The sequence below is a fragment of the Mycteria americana genome, chromosome 6 (assembly GCF_035582795.1).
Source record: "Mycteria americana isolate JAX WOST 10 ecotype Jacksonville Zoo and Gardens chromosome 6, USCA_MyAme_1.0, whole genome shotgun sequence".
In the NCBI taxonomy this organism is placed as follows: Eukaryota; Metazoa; Chordata; class Aves; order Ciconiiformes; family Ciconiidae; genus Mycteria; species Mycteria americana.
The window spans coordinates 15,831,768-15,851,348 of record NC_134370.1 but is presented as its reverse complement, the minus strand read 5'-3'; the positions used below and the strand labels follow the sequence as shown (position 1 = coordinate 15,851,348).

The 19,581-nt window shown below is 65.8% G+C and overlaps 3 protein-coding genes across 5 annotated transcripts; 1 reads left to right on the top strand and 2 right to left on the bottom strand.

Moving 5' to 3' along the window:
• Nucleotides 1-840: 840 nt before the first annotated feature.
• Nucleotides 841-6,344, bottom strand: TWNK (twinkle mtDNA helicase). 3 transcript variants are annotated; one of them, XM_075504663.1, is made up of 5 exons: nucleotides 4,812-6,344; nucleotides 4,051-4,291; nucleotides 3,266-3,373; nucleotides 2,763-2,904; nucleotides 841-2,085 (listed from the first exon to the last, which is right to left on the bottom strand). In XM_075504663.1, exons 1-5 carry the CDS (start codon nucleotides 6,067-6,069, stop codon nucleotides 1,828-1,830), a joined length of 2,007 nt encoding a protein of 668 aa, XP_075360778.1. In that variant the 5' UTR covers nucleotides 6,070-6,344; the 3' UTR covers nucleotides 841-1,827. The 3 variants fall into 3 exon arrangements, with proteins under 3 accessions (XP_075360778.1, XP_075360777.1, XP_075360776.1); XM_075504662.1 differs by having other exon boundaries at nucleotides 1,901-2,116; XM_075504661.1 differs by lacking the exon at nucleotides 841-2,085 and adding an exon at nucleotides 2,132-2,307.
• MRPL43 (mitochondrial ribosomal protein L43) lies at nucleotides 6,340-8,965 on the top strand. Its single transcript, XM_075504664.1, has 3 exons — nucleotides 6,340-6,475; nucleotides 6,951-7,057; nucleotides 7,262-8,965. Exons 1-3 carry the CDS (start codon nucleotides 6,345-6,347, stop codon nucleotides 7,474-7,476), a joined length of 453 nt encoding a protein of 150 aa, XP_075360779.1. The 5' UTR covers nucleotides 6,340-6,344; the 3' UTR covers nucleotides 7,477-8,965.
• Nucleotides 8,966-8,978: 13 nt separating this feature from the next.
• On the bottom strand, nucleotides 8,979-16,346 carry SEMA4G (semaphorin 4G). Its single transcript, XM_075504659.1, has 14 exons — nucleotides 16,109-16,346; nucleotides 14,802-14,950; nucleotides 14,180-14,242; nucleotides 13,997-14,095; nucleotides 12,732-12,825; nucleotides 12,365-12,478; nucleotides 12,003-12,169; nucleotides 11,677-11,846; nucleotides 11,369-11,513; nucleotides 11,070-11,292; nucleotides 10,869-10,984; nucleotides 10,382-10,533; nucleotides 10,113-10,174; nucleotides 8,979-10,022 (listed from the first exon to the last, which is right to left on the bottom strand). Exons 1-14 carry the CDS (start codon nucleotides 16,233-16,235, stop codon nucleotides 9,163-9,165), a joined length of 2,541 nt encoding a protein of 846 aa, XP_075360774.1. The 5' UTR covers nucleotides 16,236-16,346; the 3' UTR covers nucleotides 8,979-9,162.
• Between the last annotated feature and the right edge of the window lie 3,235 nt (nucleotides 16,347-19,581).

Sequence of the window (19,581 nt, the reverse complement as noted above, 5' to 3'; positions counted from 1 at the left end):
GGGGCTGGGGGGGCTCTGCCCCGTCTGCTGCCCCCCCTCCCGCCATTGGATGTTGCAGCTATTGGCACCCCTAGCTCTGGGAGAGCCCCAAATTGGGGAAAACAGAGAGGAAAAACCCCACGTCCACCCACCCGCAGCCCAGGAAGCCGTGGGTGCCCACCTGCCCCACGGGGGTCTGGGATTGCCCAGGGTCCCCCCCCACCAGGCTCGGCTCCATCACCCCATCCCAGCCCCAAGGAGGGATGGGTGGGAGATGGGGGTCCCAGGCTTTCCCACTGCCCCACTTCCACTCCACAGCCCCGTGACAGCACCCACCCTGGGCTAGACCAGGGAGAAATGGGGGCCAGGGAGCCGGAGGGGGCCCTTGGGCCGAGGGGGGGGCAACCACAGCCCCAGCCACACCTCCATGCAAACCCCGACCCAGCTGTGCTAGGGGCCTGGCTCCCCCCGCCATCCCCCCGCCTTACCTCCATTTCCCCGGGACCCTCCTCCGCCATTCCCCCCGGCCTGCCCTGGGGTGGGGGGGCTCACACCTGCACCGACAGCACCCAAGGGTGCTCTCCTAGCCCTGGAGAGCCGGTGCACCCCGGAAACCCGGGGCTGGGTGTGTACCACCCACCTGCCTCAGCCCCTAATTATGGCTCAGGTTAAAACTATGCCTGGCACGGAGGCCGGCAATAACCGGTGTGCCAGGGCCGGGGTGGGATGCCCTGCGCAGCAGGGACATCCTCTGCCACCGCATCCCCCCAGTCCTCCGGGGGCCACCCCCTTCCCAACCATGGTCCCCCCCCAAGCCCCAGGGTCCCCTGGTCACAGGGACAGTGGCACAGGAACAGTGCTCACATTTATGCTTTAATAAAACTAGGAAGGGAAAAAAACTGAAGGGATTAGACCAAGATCCGGCCGTGGACTTGTCCTACCACGGCGAGGACTGGCCAGGTCACAGTATTTGCTGCCTGCAGCCCAGAGGGCAGGGGGGTGGCCGCCCCCCCAGCCCAGCAGAGCAAGGCAGGGCTGCTGCCCCCGAGGTTTTACTGCTGGTGATGCTCTCTGGAGAAAGGGGCTGGGGGAGACCCTGAGCAGAGGGGCTGGGTCAGGCGTTGGCTGCGCGGGCAGAGCCGGTGAGCACCACGTCGCACCCGCCGGCGCAGGAGGATGCCAGCGCTGCCTTCAACCCGCCGCGAGCAGTGATGCCACGGGGGTCCGGCTCCCGTCCTCCCACCACATCCCACGGAGAGCGCACAGCTCTGGGGCAAGAGCCACCCACAATCTCCCACACTTCCCCCCACCACCTTCCCCTCACTGGCTCCATCCAAGCCAGGATCGAGCCCAGACACTCCCACCCATGACGGGGGGGGGGGGTTCCTGCTATGTGTCTCTCTGCACAGTCCCCCCCCCCAGTCCCTCCCACCAGTGACAGCCCACCATTTCAGCTCCATTTTAGTCACAATTTAACGACCTGCCCCAGGTCCAGAGATCCCCAAGTCCCAGGGCTGCTGGTCACCGCTCCTCATCACCCAGCCCACGCTGACTCCGCTCCCCCTCCGTGCTCCCAGCACTCAGCACCAGTACGGACCGGCCAGTGTTTGCCAAAGTACCCTCCCCTGGCCACTGTTCTCTGGGACGAGCCCGCTTCTCCTCTCGGGTGGCCCCACGTCTCAGAGATACTGTGCTGGTGGTCAAGAGGCTTGTTCGTACAGGAGGAGAAAGGGCCGCAGCAGCACATGGCTGCTGCTCCCGGGGCAGAGGGGCTGGCAGACCCCAGCCCCGTGCTCCCAGCACCAGTCCCCGTCCCTCCTGACGGACTGAAGAAGAGACCTGCCAGGCTCATGGCTTCTTGGAGGTTCCCGAGCCTCCCTCCGGAGCTTTCTTGGCTGAAACCGCCTTCTCCTCTTTCATCTTCTTCAGCTTGACCTTGCTTTTGCTGGAGGATGAGAAGGTGAGCGAGGCCTTGCTGAACTCCAGGGGGAAGACGCCCACGTCCCCGTCAAAGCGGTTCTTGGACACCTGCAGGTAGCGCTTCCCTGGCCCTGTCACCAGCTTACGGTCCTGCAGGATGAGGACGTTGTCGGCCTCCTGGCTGGCCTGGGGGGAGGAAAACATCTCCAGGAGGGTTCTGTGGATGCAGCCAGAGTCACGGGGCTCGGAGGTGCTCACGGGCTGCCTGCCTGGCTCCTTCGAGTCCTGTTACAGGGCATCCCAGGCCATGGCAACTCCAGCACCTCCCCGACACCAACCCCTTGTCTTCCCTGGGACATCCCAGCGACCTGCCGTGCAGACAGGCTTGAGCTGAAGCCACAGCATGCCCTGGGGAAACAAGGGAGCATGGAAGGGCCGTGCACGCTCACAGAGCGCCTGCTGCCCACCACGGCAGGGTCGTTCAGCATCACAGCAGAGACTGGAGCACTCAGAGAGCCCATCCCTGCACCCTCCCTGGCTCCTTTAATTATTTCATACTACATCCCACTCACAGTCAATGAGCATTAATTAACTGCACCTAAAGTCCCAACAGACCTTCAGCTGGCAAAGCCTTTGCTCCCTGTCTGCATCTCCCTACCATGGCCTGGCCAAATCGGGACTCTGCACATCTTCAGCAGGTGACACGAGTGTTGGGGACATCCTGCCCCTCACAGCACCTTTCAGGTCCCCAGCGATGACTCGGTGCTGCTGGGAGCTGGGGACAGCTGCCCGATGTATCCCAGCCCCTTCCTGGGAACACGCCGTACCTGAGAGACAGGAAGGGCCACCCCAGCCCAGCTCACCTTGGCGGAGCCAAAGATGGAGGCCGTCTGCAGCTCCTTCTCATCATCCTCCTTGCGGGGATGGATGACCAGTGTGATGTGGCAGGTGTTGTCCGTGGCGAACTTGCGGAAGGCACCGATGATGTAGTCCTGGGCAGCGAGCCTGCCACGGCAGTGAGAACGGGGTCAGGGGCTGCCACTGCTCGGTGCGGGGGGAGGGCAGCAAGGTGCTGCTGGGTTCAGCCCCACAGCAGGAAGCACCCAGGGGTCCGGGCTCACGCTCCATGGGACAGCCGGGCCCAGGTGGGCAAAGGGATGGGGCACAACAGGGATCGCAGGTAACTGTCTCACCCTTTCCCACCTCTTCCTCCCCAGGGCAGTAATCGCCCTTCAGTGAAACAGGGCTGCCGGACAGGACTAAAGGGGACACGCTGGGTCCCCAGCCCCTGCTCTGACACCCGACAGGGCCAGCTCCAGTGAAGAGGGTGGCAGAGGAAGGAGGGGACGGCTTGGAGAAGGGCTACCTGTCCACAGAGAGGTTCTCGTATCCCATCATGAACTGGAGATTGTCGACGACCACGTGGGTGATGTCGTACATGTAGACGGCGTGCTGCATGGTGTCAATCACTGTCCTGGGCCGGGGGAGACCGGAATCAGCGGAGGCAGGGATGGGGATGCTGAGCCAGGCACAGGGACGGGGGGAGGCAGAGCTGGGAGGTACCATGCTGGCTCCCGCTGGGCCCCGGGCACGTCCCACCTCCGCATCTCCTCCGTCACAGGACGGGCGCAGCCCCACCCTCACAGGTAAGGGCAGCCGGATCAGGAGGACCCAGTTGCTGCCCACACAGCCCCTGCCCACCATCCCGTGATCCCCCCAGCCTGCGGGGACCCTCAGAGCGCATGGGGATGTGTGCAGGCACCACAGGGCCTGGTCAATAAAAGGAGCTGGAGGTGCCTGTCCTCCCTCCTCAGCAAACAGCAGCGCTGCCAGGTGAGCAGGGTGTGGGGGGACACATCCTGCCAGGGACAGAGGCTGGTTTTAGAGCAGCCACCTGGCACAGGGACAGGTCCCTTCCATCCATCCATCCCCACCCCAGGAGGCTGTCACAGTACCCGCAACAGCAGGGATGCAGGCAGTTAAGCCACACAATCCCCATGTGCCAATCCCTGGACTTGACCAGCCCCAACGTGCCTCCTGCCAGCCCCAAATCCACAACCCACTGCGGGAGAAGAGCCCTGGCTCCCTAGGGCCCCACAGCACATGCCGTGAGGGGTAAATGCCACTGGGGACAAAGGTGTGGGACCATACTTGATGTTCTGCTGGCCGTGGAAGGTCATGAAGTAGAGTGGGAGGTCCTCGAAGCGGTCAGCCCACTCGTCGTACAGGTCCAGCTGGTCCTCCAGGCGCTGGGCGGCAAACTGCGTCAGCATGATCTTGGCCAGGCGGACATTGTTGATCTCGAAGCTGCCCCACAGCGTGCACACCCCCTGCATGCACAAGTCCAGTGCGTACTCGCTGATAAAGGTTGTCTTCCCACTGCCCGTTGGGCCTGGTGCAAGGACAACGATGGGAGGAATTAGCTGAGGGAGAAGATCTGACCTGTCCTGAACGCACCAGGGGGTTGTTTAGAGGTGGAAGCACCAGGGAGCGGACTAAGAGCGGCCCATCCGCAGCACTCCCACCATAAACAAGCAGCGTCTCACGCCAGGCTGCGTGTCCAGGCACACGCGACCAGCAGCTAGTGGGTCCCTGCAGGGTGCAGGGAAGGGCTGGGCAGCCGGCGGTGGGGCGCAGAGAGGGCTCAGACAGGAAGCAGCGGATGGGAGCAGGGGGAAGGGACACCCCAGGAGTCCCTGTGTCACCCCAAGCACGGAGCCCAACCTCACGCCAGCATGCCTGGACCCACCGCACCCAGAAACACACCCCAGCCTCTTGCGCAGCACCATGATGGGCTCAGCCAAAGCTGTGAGCGAAAGAGACCAGGAAGACTCGTGAGGCGTCACCCCCAGGAGGGTGAAGCCACCAAAGTGCCCTCTGCTCCCCCCGTCTACCAGCCATTTGCCCATCACCTGTGAAGATGGTGAGCTCCCCTCTGCGGTGCCCTTTGAGGAGCTTGTTGAGCTCAGGGAAGCGCGCCCACTTGATGCCGGCCACCTGCTCGGTGTTGACCAGCTCCCCGAACACCTCCTCACGCAGCTGCCGGAAGGAGACGATGGATTTGTGGCTGGCGGGCAAGGCAGCACGCAGGATCTTGGTGAGGTTCAGGCCCTGGTTCAGAGCCTCCAAGGGCCGGGGCTGCAGGTCGCCGGGGCGCACCAGGGAGCAGCGCTTGAGGCTCAGCTTGCGGGCAAAGAGCTTGGCGGCTTCCCAGGAGCGCAGGTCCTCGCCCAGCCACAGCGTGATGCGCTTGAACTGTTCCAGGTAGGGGAGGAGGGCAGGGGGCAGGCAGGTGGACCCCCGCGGCAGGGCCAGGCTGGCCACCCCTGTAGCTTGGTGCAGGGCCAGGGCATCCAGCTCCCACCCAGTTAAGACCAGCTCTGTGTCTCGGCGGCCGATCAGAGGCAGCCCAAAGAGATTGTGATAGGAATCGAAGCGGGGTAAAGTCTCTTCCACGTAAGCTGTTGCATCCCCCTTCTTCTCCACCCTCAGGAGCTTCAGGCCCTTCAGGGTCGCATCGCGGGGGCTGAACCAGGGGAAGACGAGGGACTTGGCAGTCCTGAGATAACGCACCCCAAAGCGTTTCAGGGTGGCGTCCGTCACCAGGGAGATACCGAACATGGCCTTGGTCTCGTTGGTCTCATCCTCGTCCAGCAGCTGCCAGAGCGGCAGCGCCCGGTCCCAGATGCAGCGGGCATCCTCACGAGCCCGTCGCACGTCCTCCTCTGGCTCCTCCGAGCTGGCGGGGCGAACGCCGCGGTGCCGCAGCTCCACGTTGGCCTGGAAGTCCTGCCAGGTGCCCTCGGCCAGGGTGGCCGTGCACAGGAAGCTGCCCGTGGTCTTATCAATGAAAAGCGTGTAAGGGGCGCTGGCGGCCGGCGGCGGCAGCTGGTCCTCCCGGCCGTCGGTGAAGGGGCTGGGGGTGTGCAGGCAGCTGTACCCGTCGTGGAAGGGGATGCCCTGGGCCCGCAGGTACTGCCGGATCTCGGTGATGGAGACGGAGGGCACGGGCCCCTCGGGGCAGGGCAGCACGTCCTTCTTGTAGCGCCGCTGGGTGAGGCGGCCCGGCACGCCGGGGCTCAGGGCGGCTCCCTTGCTCCTCACCCCCCCGCACAGCAGCGGCAGGAAGCGGCCGGCGGCTCTGCAGGGCCGCAGGGGCACCACCGCCATCCTGCCCCTGCCCGCGCCCGCGCCCGCCCCCGCCCCCGCCCGGGCCGCCCCGACACCCGCCCGCGCCGCTGCCGATCCGCATCGGCGGCGGCCCCGCGGCCCCCCCCGGCCCCGCGGCCCGGCTCCGCTCAGGCGGCCGCCCTCACGTGGAGCCCCACGGACGCCGCCATTGCCTGACCCCGCCGCCGCCGCGCTCAGCGCGTCACTTCCGCGCGGGGCCGGAAGCGGATGTTCTCCCTCCCCACGCGGTTCCGGTTCCGGGTGGGAGCGGCGCCATGACGGGCCGCGGGGCGCCCAGCCGGTTCCTGGCGGCCGTTCTGCACAACGGCGTGGGCCGCTACGTGCGGCAGCTCCAGCGCCTCCAGCTCGTCTTCAGCCCCACCGCGGCGGACGCCCGCGGCGCCAGGTACCGTGGGAGGCAGCTCGCCCGCCCGCTGCCCCGGCCGCACGGGATGGGGGGGGTAGGGGGGGTGGAGAGGCCTGGTGACCCCTGACCTCTGACCTGGTGGGGGAGGGGCTTACGAGAAGCCGTGGTGACCTCTGACCTGTCTGTATAGGGAAAGGGGAAGGTGCTGCTGACCTCTGACCCACAGAGGTGGGGGGAGGGGAGGGGCTGTGACCCCGACCTCTCACGCGATGGGGGAGGGACTAGAAGAAGGCACTGCTGACCCCTGACCTCCGACGCCCCGGCACAGGGGCAGGCCGGGTGATGACCTCTGACCTGCGGGTGGCACACCCCCGACCTCTGCACTGTGACCCCTCCCGTGGGCAGGGCACCAGGGCGGGGGTGGCCCCACCTGTGACCTTTGCCCTGGGGCGGGGGCTACGGTGACCTCCACCCTCTGACCCCGCTGGGGCCGCCGGCCCCCCGCCCCCCGCAGGCAGTTCGTGGAGGAGGCGGCGCTGGACTTCGCCCGGCGACACCCCGACGTCGTCCTCTACGTCAGCCCCCGCTCCGGGCTGGCCCCGCTGCTGCTGGCCGAGTACTGTGAGTGGGGGACGCACGGGGGCTCGGGGGGCAGGAGGGGGACGGGGGCCGCCCCGCCCCGGCTCTGGGCCGCCTCTGCCCAGCGGCAGACGGTGCCGGGGCCGGCTGCCCTGCGGGACGGGGGAAGGGCAGCTGCCCCTGGGGGGGCGGCAGGGTGGGGGGACCCCGGGCTGACCCCCCCCCCCCCCCCCCGCTCTGCCGCAGTGAACGGGACGGTGCGGGAGGAGCTCATCGCCAGCAAGACGAGCGAGGAGATCGCGCAGCTGGCCACCAAGCTGGCCGGCCAGTCCGGCCTGGACATCATCCGCATCCGCAAGCCCTTCCACACCGACAACCCCAGCGTCCAGGGCCAGTGGCACCCCCTCACCAACAAACCCTCTGCCCTCACCGTCCAGGGCCCGCGCCTGCAGCCCCAATAAAGCCTCCGCATCCATCTCTCGTCCCGCGCCTGCAGAGAGACGCCACCACACCGCGTCCAGACAGAGCCGCGTTTATTGCCGGGGGGGCACGTGGGGCTGTGCACGAGGGGTGCCAGACGCGGAGGGCGATGCCCCTCCTCGGGGGAGGGGTGTGCTTGGGGGTGGCTCATCCCCCCCTTACAGCAAAAACAAGGGTGGGGGCAGGATGGGAGAGCCCAGGCGTCCGGCTCTTGCCTTTTCCCACTAAGCCTCGCTCTTCTGGGGCAGGAGGGCCTGGGCTCCAGCCTGTTATGGACCCCTGGGGCTGGCCCCCCCCTCCTGCCCTCCCTGCAGGGCTGAGCTCCGGGTGATGTCCTGATCCTGGAGGTGCCAGCAAGGAACACAGGGGGGAGGACACGTCCCCCAGCAAGTCCGTCCCTCCCTGGCCCCGGGGTATGAGACGCTCTTGTCACCTCAGTCCCTCGGGTTCCCCCAGGAGGCGGCAGGAGCAGAGGTAGTTGGGGGGGTTTAGGGACAGTGGCTGTCCCTGGAAGGTGCCATGAAGAGCAGGAGGCCCTGGAGGGAGGCAGGCCCTGGTCCAGGGCGGCTCCTTCTCCTTGCTGCGCGAGGACGTTTCCTCTCCCGTACGTTGTCCCACATATGGGACAGGGCTGTGCCTGAACCCCAGTTCTCCAACGGCACCACGCAGGAGGGCGGAAACGTGGTGCGCGGGGGCACTGCGGACGTCGGGGGGATGTAGGCGCTGCACCGGTCCCTTGGCACGCTGCAGGGCACGGCGGTGGCTGCCGGTCCTGCTGCTGGTGCATCTTCCTGCTGCTGCTGGGTCCTGCTCTTCCCCTGCAGCGCCCTGGGGAGAGGGGGCAGAGCCCTGTCAGGGGCAGAGCCCCCGGGGTGCCACCTCCCCAGGGCACCCAGCCCTGCATTTCACCTGGGGCCTCCTCGCAGACAGCACGCGCCGCTCCGCCAGCTGCTCCGGGGCGTTCGGGGACATCGGGCTCCTCGCCCTGGCTCCGTCCCTCGCTGAATCGTCCTCTCCCAGAGAGGAAACCCTGGGGGGGCAGACATGGGAGAGCGGGCAGGGGCTGGCAGCCACCGAGGCCACCCCCGTCAACGCGAGATGCGTCCGCAGCCCCTCTCCTGCCTGCGAGCAGGCAGCTGGGGGAAAACCCCTCCCTGGCCCCGTGCCGGGAAGGGACCCTGCACCCTGCGAGAGGCGCAGGCACCGTGCGGCAGCCCCCAGCCCCCCTCCCTGCTCCTCACCCACCTCTCAGCAGCCGTCCGGCTCCCGTGCGCCGAGGGATGCCCAGCGGGGCAGGCCGAGTCCACGCGTCCACAGCAGCATCTCTCTGTCACGCCTGGACGGACAGACAGACAGAAACTCTCCCTCCCCCCAGTGTCCACCTTCAGCCAGGCGCCAGCTCCTGCCTCCAGCTCGTGGCCGCCGTCGGTGGGTTTTTATACATAAATAGAACTCCTAAATTTAAATAGATTCTTTTTCTTTGCTTTTTTTCTGTACAGCGAGTCTCAAAAGTGAGTGAAAAGCTGAAGGAACGGCCGAGCCTGGGCCTGGCCTGGCTCTGCCATTCAGGAGGTAGTTTTGCCTGAGTCTTGTAACACTGCTGGCAGGGGGTGGGAGAAGGGGCCGGAGGGGAGGAGGGTCCCGCTGGCAGAACCCCCCACCGGCCCCTACACGGAGCTCTCGTCCAGCTTCTCCACCAGCTGCGTATGTTTCCGCTTCTCCAGGATCTTGCTGAGCTCCTCGGTGAAGGACGCGCTGTAGAGCGGCGAGGCCAGCGGCTCCTCCTGCTGCTGCAGCAGCATGTAGCTGTTGCCGTTCATCTTGCGGAGGACGTTGGGCAGAGCCCCCACACCGTTGGTGAGCTCGGCCGGCAGCGGCGGCGGTGGCGGCAGCGGGGGCACGGCAGCTGGCAGCTCCTTGACCGGGGAGGTGGCAGCCGTGGGCGCCTCGCCAGGGATGATCCGCAGGCAGCCGTCGGGGTAGGTGAGCTCTTCCTCCTCCTCCTCCTCCTCCTCCTCCCGGCGGCCCTTGCGCAGGCAGTTGGCCGAGACAGTCTGCAGCTCCACGCTGGCCGGCCGCGGCTCCCCCAGGACGTACTTGCCCTTGCGCTTCTCCAGGCAGGACACGTAGAGGAGGATGATGCCGAGCACAGCACACAGCACCACCAAGGCGACGATGGCGGAGACGTAAGCCACCTGCATGTCGCCGGCCAGCTGGCTGGCCGTGTGGGGCCAGGGGTTGGCCGTGGGGCCACGGGGCAGCTCGGGCAGCACGGTGAGGCTGTAGGCAGCCAGCAGCGTCCGGAGACCCCGCTCCTCCCCGAAGCAGCGGTACTCGCCGCTGTGCTGGGGCAGCGTGTCCGTCACCAGCAGCCCGTCCACCCCTACGCGCAGCCGGTCCTGCCCCGCGCCCGGTGCCTCGCTGCCGTTCAGCAGCCAGACGGCTCGTGCCAGGTTGGAGCGCTGGTCGCAGGGCAGCAGCACGTCGTCCCCCTGCAGCACCGTCCGGTTCTTCGACGGCAGGGAGCCTGCGGGGACATGCATCGCCTCGCACCCGTCCCGGCCACCCTAAGGGATGCCGGCCTCCCCTGCGGTCCCGAGGGGCGGCGCAGACTCACCCCGCCCGGAGCTGCTCCGGCATCCCTCGTTGCCGCTCTGAACGTCCTGCACCAGCCCTGTGCTGCAAGACGTGGGGGGGCTTCAGCCACACAGCCCCAGCTGAGCCCACCCCTACAGGGTCACGGCCACAGGCAGACCCGCCGTTGCATGCCAGACCCTTGGGGGTGGCACTGGGGCGACTGTGCCACGGGGCAACGTGCCGCAGCACGGGATGGGGCAGGTGGAAGGCTCGCGGGGACCCCGCCGGGTACGGGCAGCCCGTCCCTACCTGTCCGCGGTGGCGGTGGCGCGGCAGGCCCTGCCGTCCCAGGCGCAGTAGGGGTCCCGGGCGAGGATGCAGTCGTAGCAGGAGGCGTACCTGGCGCAGGAGGCCAGGGGCACCTGCAGGATCCCGCTGGCTGCCCCCACGTACAGGCTCCTCTGAGGGGAAAGGGCTGGCTCAGCACTGGCCCGGCATGGTGCGGCTGGGCTGTGGGGTGACCCATAGTGCCAAGAGATTCCCCCCCCAGCCCCACAGCACAGCTCTCCCTTGGTGGGGAGCACAGGGAAGGGCCCCCAGCTCCAGTCAGCTGCAGCTGGCACCTGGCAAGGAGGTGGGGGCCGGGCTGGTCCCTTTCCCCAGGCTGCCCCGCTGGGCACGTATACCGAGCCGGGGTGACCCAGAAGTCACCCCTGTCCCCCAAACAGCCCAATGGCAGCTTCGCAGCACAAACGTGCCCCATGTGTGGCGTCCCCCAACTTCTTCCACCCTTCACCTGGGCGTGGGAGATCACCAGGCTCTCCACGGGCTGCGGGTCCCTGAACACCTGCACCTCCTCCACGATGTGGATGCCAGAGCCCACCACCACGGCCTTGTGGATCCAGCCATCCCCTGGAGAGCAGAGCGGGGGGTCAGGCGGGGGTGTGGGGTGTCCCCCCTACCCAGCAGAGACCTGGCAAACTCATGCCGTGCTCACCCGTCCCCATGAAGAGCACATCATAGGAGCGGCCGTCGAGGGCCCGCACCCTGTCCACAGCCAGCTGGCTGTACGCCACGCTCTTCTTCACCAGCAGCGGCTCCCCGCCGGCCGGCTTCACCTCCTCAAACATGAGCGGGTGCAGTTTGACAAAGTCCAGGACGCTGTTGGGCAGGTCCTGCGAGGAGTTGTAGCCCTTCCTGCGGGAGTGGTCCGTGATGCACTGCCCGGGGGAGACGGGGGTCAGGGGGGATGCGGCCGCCCCATGCCCACCCTGCTCCGCACCCCCGGGCACTCACGGAGCCAGGCCGGGGCTCGGGCACCGCACCGTCGTAGCGGGACCACTTGCGAGCTGACTCCTGGTACTCCATGTAGGGGCCCTCGAAGGCGTGCTGCACCGCCGAGATGCTGTAGCGGCACACGGCCGAGGCCTCCATGGTCCTCCTGGGGGGCAGAGCCCCACCTGAGCCCGGGCAGACACGTGGGTGCTCCCCACCGACGCACTCCCAGGTGCTCAGCGCCCGCCTGCGCGTCCCCTCGAGCATCTCCGGTCCCTCCCGTGCCGCAGACTTTTATCCCCAGCCGTTTCGGCCGCTGCCCCGCTCACCATTGCGCTGAGAGGGTGAAGGCAGCGTAGAAGACGGTGCTGGCCCAGCCGCCCCCGTCCAGGCTGCAGACGCTGCGCAGCACCTCATAGTAGGGGATGTAGCAGACCAGGCGTGCCTTCATGAAGGACGTCCACTTGCGTTGCAGGATCTTCTTCCCTCCCACGTCGCTCTGGGAGGGTGCGGGGAGCATTTCTGCAGGGGCTGGTGGGGGTTGTGTCCCCCTCTGCCCGTGCCTCAGTTTCCCCCAAGGCGCAGGCACGCACCCCTGAAGGTGCGGTGCCGGGGAGGGCAGCGCTTGGCTCCCTGTGGCCGGGGACATGCCTACCTTGCAGACACGGGCCACCCGGGCCACTCGGGCCACCTGGCTCTTGTCAAAGAAGGACGTGGTCTCCTCGCCTGCCCGCTCCGTGAAGAAGTAGTAGATTTTGTCATCGTCGCCCACGGGACTGTCCTTGCTCTCCCGGACCAGCACAGAGGCCACGAACTCAGCATCTGGGGGACGCAGAGCGAGAGGTGGAGACGGGACCTGCCATGGGACAGGGGATCTCTCCCTGCCTCGGTTTCCTCTCACGGCAAACCACACAGGACCCAGGGCCACCCCCCGCCCCTGCTCCACGCAACCTGAGGCGACGCACGGCGTCCCACGGCCCGTGACGCTGGTCCTGTGGGGCGATGGGGACGTCTCACCGTTCAGCCAGTGCAGCGGGGACTCCTCTGTCTTCAGCGGCCGCTGGTGCAGGTTCCTCCGGATGTCGGGGAGGCTCCGAAACTCGTAGCGCGTGGCCGTGTACAAGCCGCCGTCTGGGCAGGGCAGGCACCCGTCAGCAGGGCCCTGCACCCCAGGGGCAGCGGGGACAGCCCCGAAAGCCACCAGCATCCCCGTGCCCCAGGCAAAGGAGGAGGAGGAGGAGGAGGAGGACCGAGTCCTGGCTTGCTAGGGCCCCCACACGCAGAGCCCACCCAGCTGGAGACCCCCCGTGAGGGCGCTGGGGATGGGGCCAGGGTCGGTGGCATCCCGCATGTCCCCGCCAGCCCTGGGAAGGATGCCGCTTACCCACGATGAGGCCGGTGTAGCCACGGGCAGGGTCGTATGGGCACTTCTCCTTGCCTTCCTCCAAGTGGGACGGCAACGTGAACCTGTCGGCATCCTTGAGGGGGACAGGGGACCGGGTTAGACGGGAGGGGACAGATCGGCCTCGCCTGCCAGCCCCAGGCTCTCTGCAGAGGCTGCTTGCGGGGACAAAGCAGTGCCCACAGCCGTGCCCTTATTCGGGCAAGACAAAACCCCCGGAACCCTCCAGCTGGTCAGAGACCACATGGACAGCCAGAGCCCCCAGCCAAGGGCGGGGAGAGGGCTCAGGGGGGACGGGGAGCCCCGGCACCCCACTTTGGCATCGTGTGGGCATTGGGCAGGAGCCGGACAGTGCAGCTGATGTTCCCGGGCTGTGCCTGGCCGGCAGACGCTGCCCAGCCAGGCTGGGTCCCCCCGAGGTGATGTCCCAGTCACGGTAGGAGTTATTTTCTTTGGGGTTTGCAGTTCAAAGCACGTCAAATAATGACGAGGCCCTTCCAGCTCGGCGGCTCCTCTGCCTGACTCCCAGGGCGTGCAATGGCCAAACCGGACCGGCGGCACAGCCATGGGAACAGGCACGGCCCCTCCGGGGCTCCCCAGCCACTCCAGGAATGTGGCCCCGGGCCCCTTTGCCCCCAACTCAGGGAGGGAGGTGGGCAAAGGGCGGCCAAGTCACCGAGGAGCCGCCGCATGGGGGTGAAAGTCCCGCTGCCGGGGGACGTGGCTGTCCCTGGCCACTCTGCTGTGAGTCACGGCCACGCGGAGACCCCCGGCCTGGCCCAGGAAATCCCTGGGGAGGGGCCACTGAGTCAGCCCTGTCACCGTCACCCTCCCTGGGCATGCTTGCCACCGGCCACCAGCCAGTGTGCAGCCTCTGCTTTGGGAAGGGACCCTGCAACAGCAGCGGCTGGGGACCAGCTCCAGTGCTGGCACGTCCCACCCCCCCAGCCCCGCTGAGCCCATGTGTTCCCCCACAGCACCAATCCACCCCCAGCCATCTCGCCATGGGGTCAGAGTCCAACCCCAGCGCCGGGGTGGGGACTTTGGGTGTCTGCGTCACGGTGCCTGCGTCCCCAAACCGACCCACCCCAGCCTGGGGGTCACTCGCCTCCCCCCCGCCCCGGGACAGGGGTAGAAAGGGAGTGGGGCTGTGGGTGGAGATGGTGGGAGAGGACAGGGGCTGTGCCACCTCGGGGTGACATGGTGGCAGGGGACAGGTGACAGCCATGGGACCAAGCGGTACTCACGATGGCGGCGCAGAGCGGGTGGAAGGCGTAGGTCCCGCAGGCGTAGAGGTGGGTGCTGTTCAGCCTCTGCAGAAACCGCACGTGGTTGAAGCACTCGGTCTGCAGAGGGGGAGGACAAGCATTACAAGCCGGGAAAAGCGGCGGTGGCCCCCCCGGCACCCGGCACCCGCCCATCGGCTCTACCTTGTTGTTTTTGCCCTTCTGCAGGCAGTCCATCTGCTTCTCTGGGGAGGCTTCCCAGTGGATCTGCAAGGGGAAGAGGGACTGCCACTGCGTGACCCCCATCACTGCGTGGTCCCCCCGTCACTGCAGGCTCCAGCCTCTGCCAGAGCCGTCGGAGATGCTAAAATCCTCTTTTATTTAGAGAGGGGATGGCTGCTCAGAGCACAAGACAGCACCCTGCCCGTGTCCCCCCAGCCCGCGGCGAGAGCGGTCCCACACCCCGACCTGCGGGCAGAAACCACAGAGCACCTGCAGGAGCCTGGAGGATTTTGGGGTGTCATTCCCAGGGGGAGCGAAGGTGTGCGCTTCCCCTGCCCCTCGTCCTGCAGGGGTGTCCCTGAAGCAGGCAGCTCTGAGCTTGGGGACATCTCCCACTGCTGTCCCCATGCTGCCTGGCTGGGGAAAAGGACCAGGCATCCACAGGGGACCTGGGGACAGACCTGGGGACAGCACCTCCAGGCAAGACCTGAGATGGCAAGTGGGAGGATGAGCCAGGGGTAGGGTGGCCACGATTTGGGCAGGGACCGGGCAGCGCGGGACAGGAGAGGACAACCAGCCGGTGGCAGGCAGAGGCCGGGCTCACCGTGCGGTGGGAGCCGTCGGCCACGTCACTGGAGTTGAGGGCGAAGATGGCTCCCCTGGCGCCCACGTAGAGGATGCCCCGGTCGTCCTCCAGCAGCAGGGTGCTGTAGTTGAGGGTGCCCGTGCTGAAGCGCCGGATGCCCGACAGCTCTGCAAAGGGAACAGGGGGCTGAGGGAGGAACCTGGGGCAGGCACGGCACGAGCCATCGGGGAAAAGACAGAGGACGGAGCTGGGAGCGGGTGGGAAGGCACCCGCTGAGGTCAACAGGCGGACGGTGCCAGTGGTTACGGCAGGAAGAAAGGAAGAGGGGAAGTTTGGTAGGAGGTGAAAGGCACTAATTGGGCTCAGACTCACAGGGGAAATTTCCCCCCGCCAATTAAAACAGCAGCCCAGGGATGGGAGCTGCAACATCCATGCCCAGCATGGATCTGCCACGCTGCTTGGGGAACCACTGCAGGAAAGGAAAACATGCTGGCAGTGACCCCAGCTCCGAACCAAAACTGTCGTGCACGGGGAAGGCTTCTGCAGCGAGGATGGGTGCTCCCTGCCCACCGAGCCAGAGAAACCATCCAATTTGGGGTGCTGAGAGGTGTGAGGTGGGACTCAGCCCTGGCCAGAGGGACCCCAAGCCAGGCTTGGACCCTCCTGCCACAGGAGGAGAAAGTCCCATGGGGCTTGGGACCCTGGAGGCAGCTGGGGAGGGAATGACCCCCCCGAACAGAGGCATTGCCTGGGGAGAAAAGGGCACCCCAGCTGCAAACGAAACCCTCTCCCACTGTCGACTGCTGAGCTGGGCTTCACTAACGAGGTCAACTAAGTTGTATGGATGCCCAAGGCACGATGACACTGCGGGGCTGGCTGACACCACAGAGGCTGGAGGCCAAGAGCCCAGTGGCAATTAAAGAAAACCATGGAAGAAAGCTTCCTGCTGACTATTTGGGCCATGAGAGCCCAGCCTGGGTGTGATGCCCGGCTCAGCACACCCTCTAAGGGCTGCTGGGCAGGGCCAGGGGCTGGCCAAGGCTGGCTCCCTGCACGTCCTTGTGCCCCTCTGGCTTTTGGGGAGATGCCTTTGCCCTGCTCCATCCCTCGGGGCACACCGACTCCAGGCACCCAACGCCAGACAGCCATGCGGGCTCCAATTTCTGGAGCCCAGGAGACCGGATTCCCCCCTGTAGCCACCCCGCCCATGCTGAGCCCCCCGCTCCGGGGGGCTGGCGAAGGCTGGACACGGTCACAATGCACCAAACCTGGGGCCGGCAAGATCCCGAACCTCACCGCCACCACCAAGACCCGCACCCCCTTACCTTCAAAGGTGACCGTTGTCCTGGGGGTGGCATCCAGGTCGGTGGCAGACCGCCGTGACGGGTAGCCCATCGCCGCCGCCGCCGCCACGAAGAGAGCCGTCAGGAGATGGGCCATGCCTCCGCTCATCTTCCCGCTCCCCCGGCAAGGGCAGCCACCCAGCCCACTGCCGCCGGGCCGGCACAGCTGATCCTCAGGATGTGCTCCCCAGCTCCCCGGGACGGGGCTGGCCACCAAACCCTCCTGAAACACAGAGCACCAGGTCAAGACACTCCCGCTGTCCCCAGCACCTCATGAGCAAGCGGGCTTGGGAAGAAGCCAGCTGCGCACACGCACGGACGCTTGACTGGGCACGGCCTCAGCCCGGGGATGGCTTCAGGGAAAAGCAAACCCTCATTTGCCAAAGGGGAAACTGAGGCAGGGTGCAAGGCGTCGAGCCCTGCAGCCAGCACAGGGCGGGGAGGGGGGTTTGAGCGGAGCGACCCCCCACAGCATCCCCCGGCTCAGCGTCCGCTCCGTCGCAGCGGCGGCAGTCGCTTGCTGAGCACTTGGTTGGGTTTCTCGGAGGCTCGTTTTCCTCCAGGTCTGCTCCGGGCTCCTCCCTCCTTCGCTCCCAGCCATCTCCTCCCGCAGCTCCCCCTGACCGAAGGATACGCTACAGCAGAGCCAGCTGATCCCCCACGGCATTTTCACACCCAAAAAGCAGGCATATTTACCCCCAAAAGCAGAGAGCAGGGCTCGGGGCCAAGCCCTTCTGCTGGTCTCTTGGCACACTGGGGTACCCTAAGCCCCGCTCCCCAGAGCGGCTGCGGCAGGACGGGCGGCGAGGGGGGCTCCGCTCCTCCCCGAAAGCACAGCTGGCCGTCTCCTGCCATGCAAGATACTTGTCCTCAAAGTTTTGCCCTTCCTGAAATGACACAACTCCCGAGGACAGAGCGTGGGGAAGGATGCTTCAGGCACGCAGCAACGCAGGGTGAAGGAAAACCCATACAGAAGCCACTTGGCATCTTCATCCAGTCTTTTCAAGCGAGAACAGTTTTTCCCCCCAGTGTTTTTCCACGAGATTTCAGTTTCTCTTTCATCCCAAGCTGCCTTGAAGCTCAACATCTACCTCAGCTCTTGCTTTCATGCGTCCAATCCCTCCCGAATAACCCCTCGCCTCTCCTAGCTGTGTCAAGCAAAGCCACCGGTTCATTTTGTAGGCGCTGAGGAGGAAGGAGACGCTGGGTATCTCTGAGCAGGAGAGCTCCCCATAAGCAACCAGCACCTATATGTTTGCTTAGGGGTTTTTTTTAATATATATATAAACCAAATACCTGGCTCTGTAGAGAAGCTGTTCAAACACACTTGCTGCAGATGGTTTCCCTGATGCAAATGCAGAGGGGAGGTAAAACCAAAGTGAAACGAAAGTGAAAAGGGTTTTGGGGCTGAAAAGGAGAAGCGAGGGGCTGGATGTGGGATCCAGCCATAGTCCTGGAGCCTGCATTAAGCTGCTGTTTCCTTCAGGGAGGGTTCAGACCCAGACCTCGCACCTGCGCTGGCCGCTGCCCTGGAGCATCCCGGGAATGGGGCAGCGGGGAGATGTCCCCCCCTGCTCCCTCCTGCCTCGCTGCCCCCCAGGCGCCAGCCCAGTGCAGAGCACCCATGGAGCACCCGACGCCGGGAGCGGGCAGGGTGCTGCCTGCGGGGCTGAGCTCCCCAGGGAGCAGAGGACAGCAACCCGGAGCATCCTCCCTCCAAGGAACTCCTGTTTCCAGGACAAGCCCCGTCCGGACCGAGGGTCTGCCCGCAAGCAATGGGCCTGGCAGGGCGAGGCAAGGCGGGTGAGTGGGGATGGAGGTCAACGGGAAACAAGTTGCTTTGGGAGCACCATGTCCGGCACGAGCCAAACCCACCAAGCTTTTTGGGCAATGCAAGCAGCGGGGTCACATCTGGAGCACCAGAGCACCCAAAAGTGTTCCGGCCAGCCTCGTGCTGACACCTCTCCATCCTGCCAGCAGGAACGGGGCCACCCCGGCAGCTGCGGGGACCCTTCCCCAGGCCCCCGCACGGGGACATGAGCCCGGCATCACGCACAAGCCACAAGATCTGCCGTGCACCTGGGCTGGGAAAGCAGAGGGGAGGAGAAACCTTCTTACGACAAGGCAAACAACGACTTCTAATAAATGAGTAACAGCCCTGCGAGCTGCCTGCGCGCTGCCAGGCGTCCTCACCTTATCTCCCCCGAACAAACAAGCCCTGAACTTTGCCTGCTGCCTGGCGCTGGGCACAGCAGGGACTGGAGCCAGGAGCGCGGCCGGGCAGGGAGGCAGGGACGCTGCTTATTGCAGGGCAAGCGCAGTGCTGCGTGCCAGCCCCAGCTAACATTTAACCAGTGTGAAGACCGAGCCAGCGCAGGGGGGGGAAATAAAAATAATAAATTAAGCTGTGAGGCTGTGCAGGGTTCCCAGCCGGGCAGAGGCAGGGGGGAGCAGCCTCCCCTGCTGCCAGGGCCAGGCTCCTCTACTTTTTCCAGGGGAGCAGCTACACCCATTTCCAAAGGCTCCTTCACCCAAGATCAGATGTAACTTTGTCCTAAAGGACATTTAATCAGTTAGCTGTAAAAGCCAGTTAATATTTTACTCAAAGGGAAGGGCTGCTCTGAGCTTCTCCTTTTCTTTTTATTTTTCATACCTAGGGTGGGGGAGAAAGAGCAAGAAGGAACTGAAACCATCCTTGCCCCGCTCAGATCGTCACCCCAGGCTGCAGCCGCACCAAGCCCCCCCCCAAACCCATCATCCCCCCCCCTCAGCAGGGTGCAAGTTCAAAGCTCTGGGAAAAGGAAAGGACCAGAGGCCGAGGCGGGAGGCAGAGGAGGTCTTGGTCCGTGGGACCCACCAGTTGAGCTGGGGATGGTTGGTTTGCTCAAGCCCAGCTCTTCCATGGGAAACGGGGAAAAGCCAGGAGGGGAAATGCCGCAGGGAGCTTTCTCTGGGGGAGGGAGACAAAAGGGGGACAGGAAGAGGCTGAAAAGCAGCAGCAGCTCCAATGAAATCTGGGGTTTAAGAGAAAAACTGCCCAGAAAAGCCCATCCCATCCCTAGGAGCGAGCTCCCAAGCCCCTCGGCGCCTCACCTACTTCCCAGCGCAGGGGGGGCCGACATAGGACCCAAAATACAGCCTCAGCTCCCGCCCCAGCCGGCGACACTGAAGGAGAGGGGTGGTGGAGGCAGGATCCGGCCACGGGGCTGACGGCCTCCCCAAGAGCGGGGCGAAGCCAGGAACCAGCTGCTCTAATATCGCAACGTGCAATGTCCACGGGGACCAAAGTCCACCCTCCCACCGGCGGCTATCGGTGCTCCCGCGGGATGCAGCCACAGCTCCCGGCATGGAGCCGGGCGAGCCCGACCCAGGCACCAGCTCGGGCCAGCGGGACAGGTTTGCCGGTCCCCAGGGAGCGTCAGGAAAGCAGCGGGGCGGCAGAGGTGTGCAGGCGC

Bases quoted from the DNA above. Each gene is read 5' to 3' on its own strand.
- TWNK (XM_075504663.1), bottom strand. From the start codon at position 6,069: ATGGCGGTGGTGCCCCTGCGGCCCTGCAGAGCCGCCGGCCGCTTCCTG. The intron at 4,292-4,811 runs GTGATGGGCAAA...TCCTTGCACCAG, and splicing joins GGAGCTCACCATCTTCACAG to GCCCAACGGGCAGTGGGAAG. The intron at 2,086-2,762 runs GTGAGCTGGGCT...TCCTCCCCCCAG, and splicing joins CCATCTTTGGCTCCGCCAAG to GCCAGCCAGGAGGCCGACAA.
- MRPL43 (XM_075504664.1), top strand. From the start codon at position 6,345: ATGACGGGCCGCGGGGCGCCCAGCCGGTTCCTGGCGGCCGTTCTGCAC. The intron at 6,476-6,950 runs GTACCGTGGGAG...CGCCCCCCGCAG, and splicing joins GCGGACGCCCGCGGCGCCAG to GCAGTTCGTGGAGGAGGCGG. The intron at 7,058-7,261 runs GTGAGTGGGGGA...GCTCTGCCGCAG, and splicing joins GCTGCTGCTGGCCGAGTACT to TGAACGGGACGGTGCGGGAG.
- SEMA4G (XM_075504659.1), bottom strand. From the start codon at position 16,235: ATGAGCGGAGGCATGGCCCATCTCCTGACGGCTCTCTTCGTGGCGGCG. The intron at 12,479-12,731 runs GTAAGCGGCATC...TGCCCTGCCCAG, and splicing joins CTACACCGGCCTCATCGTGG to ACGGCGGCTTGTACACGGCC. The intron at 10,023-10,112 runs GTGAGTCTGCGC...ATGTCCCCGCAG, and splicing joins CCGGAGCAGCTCCGGGCGGG to GCTCCCTGCCGTCGAAGAAC.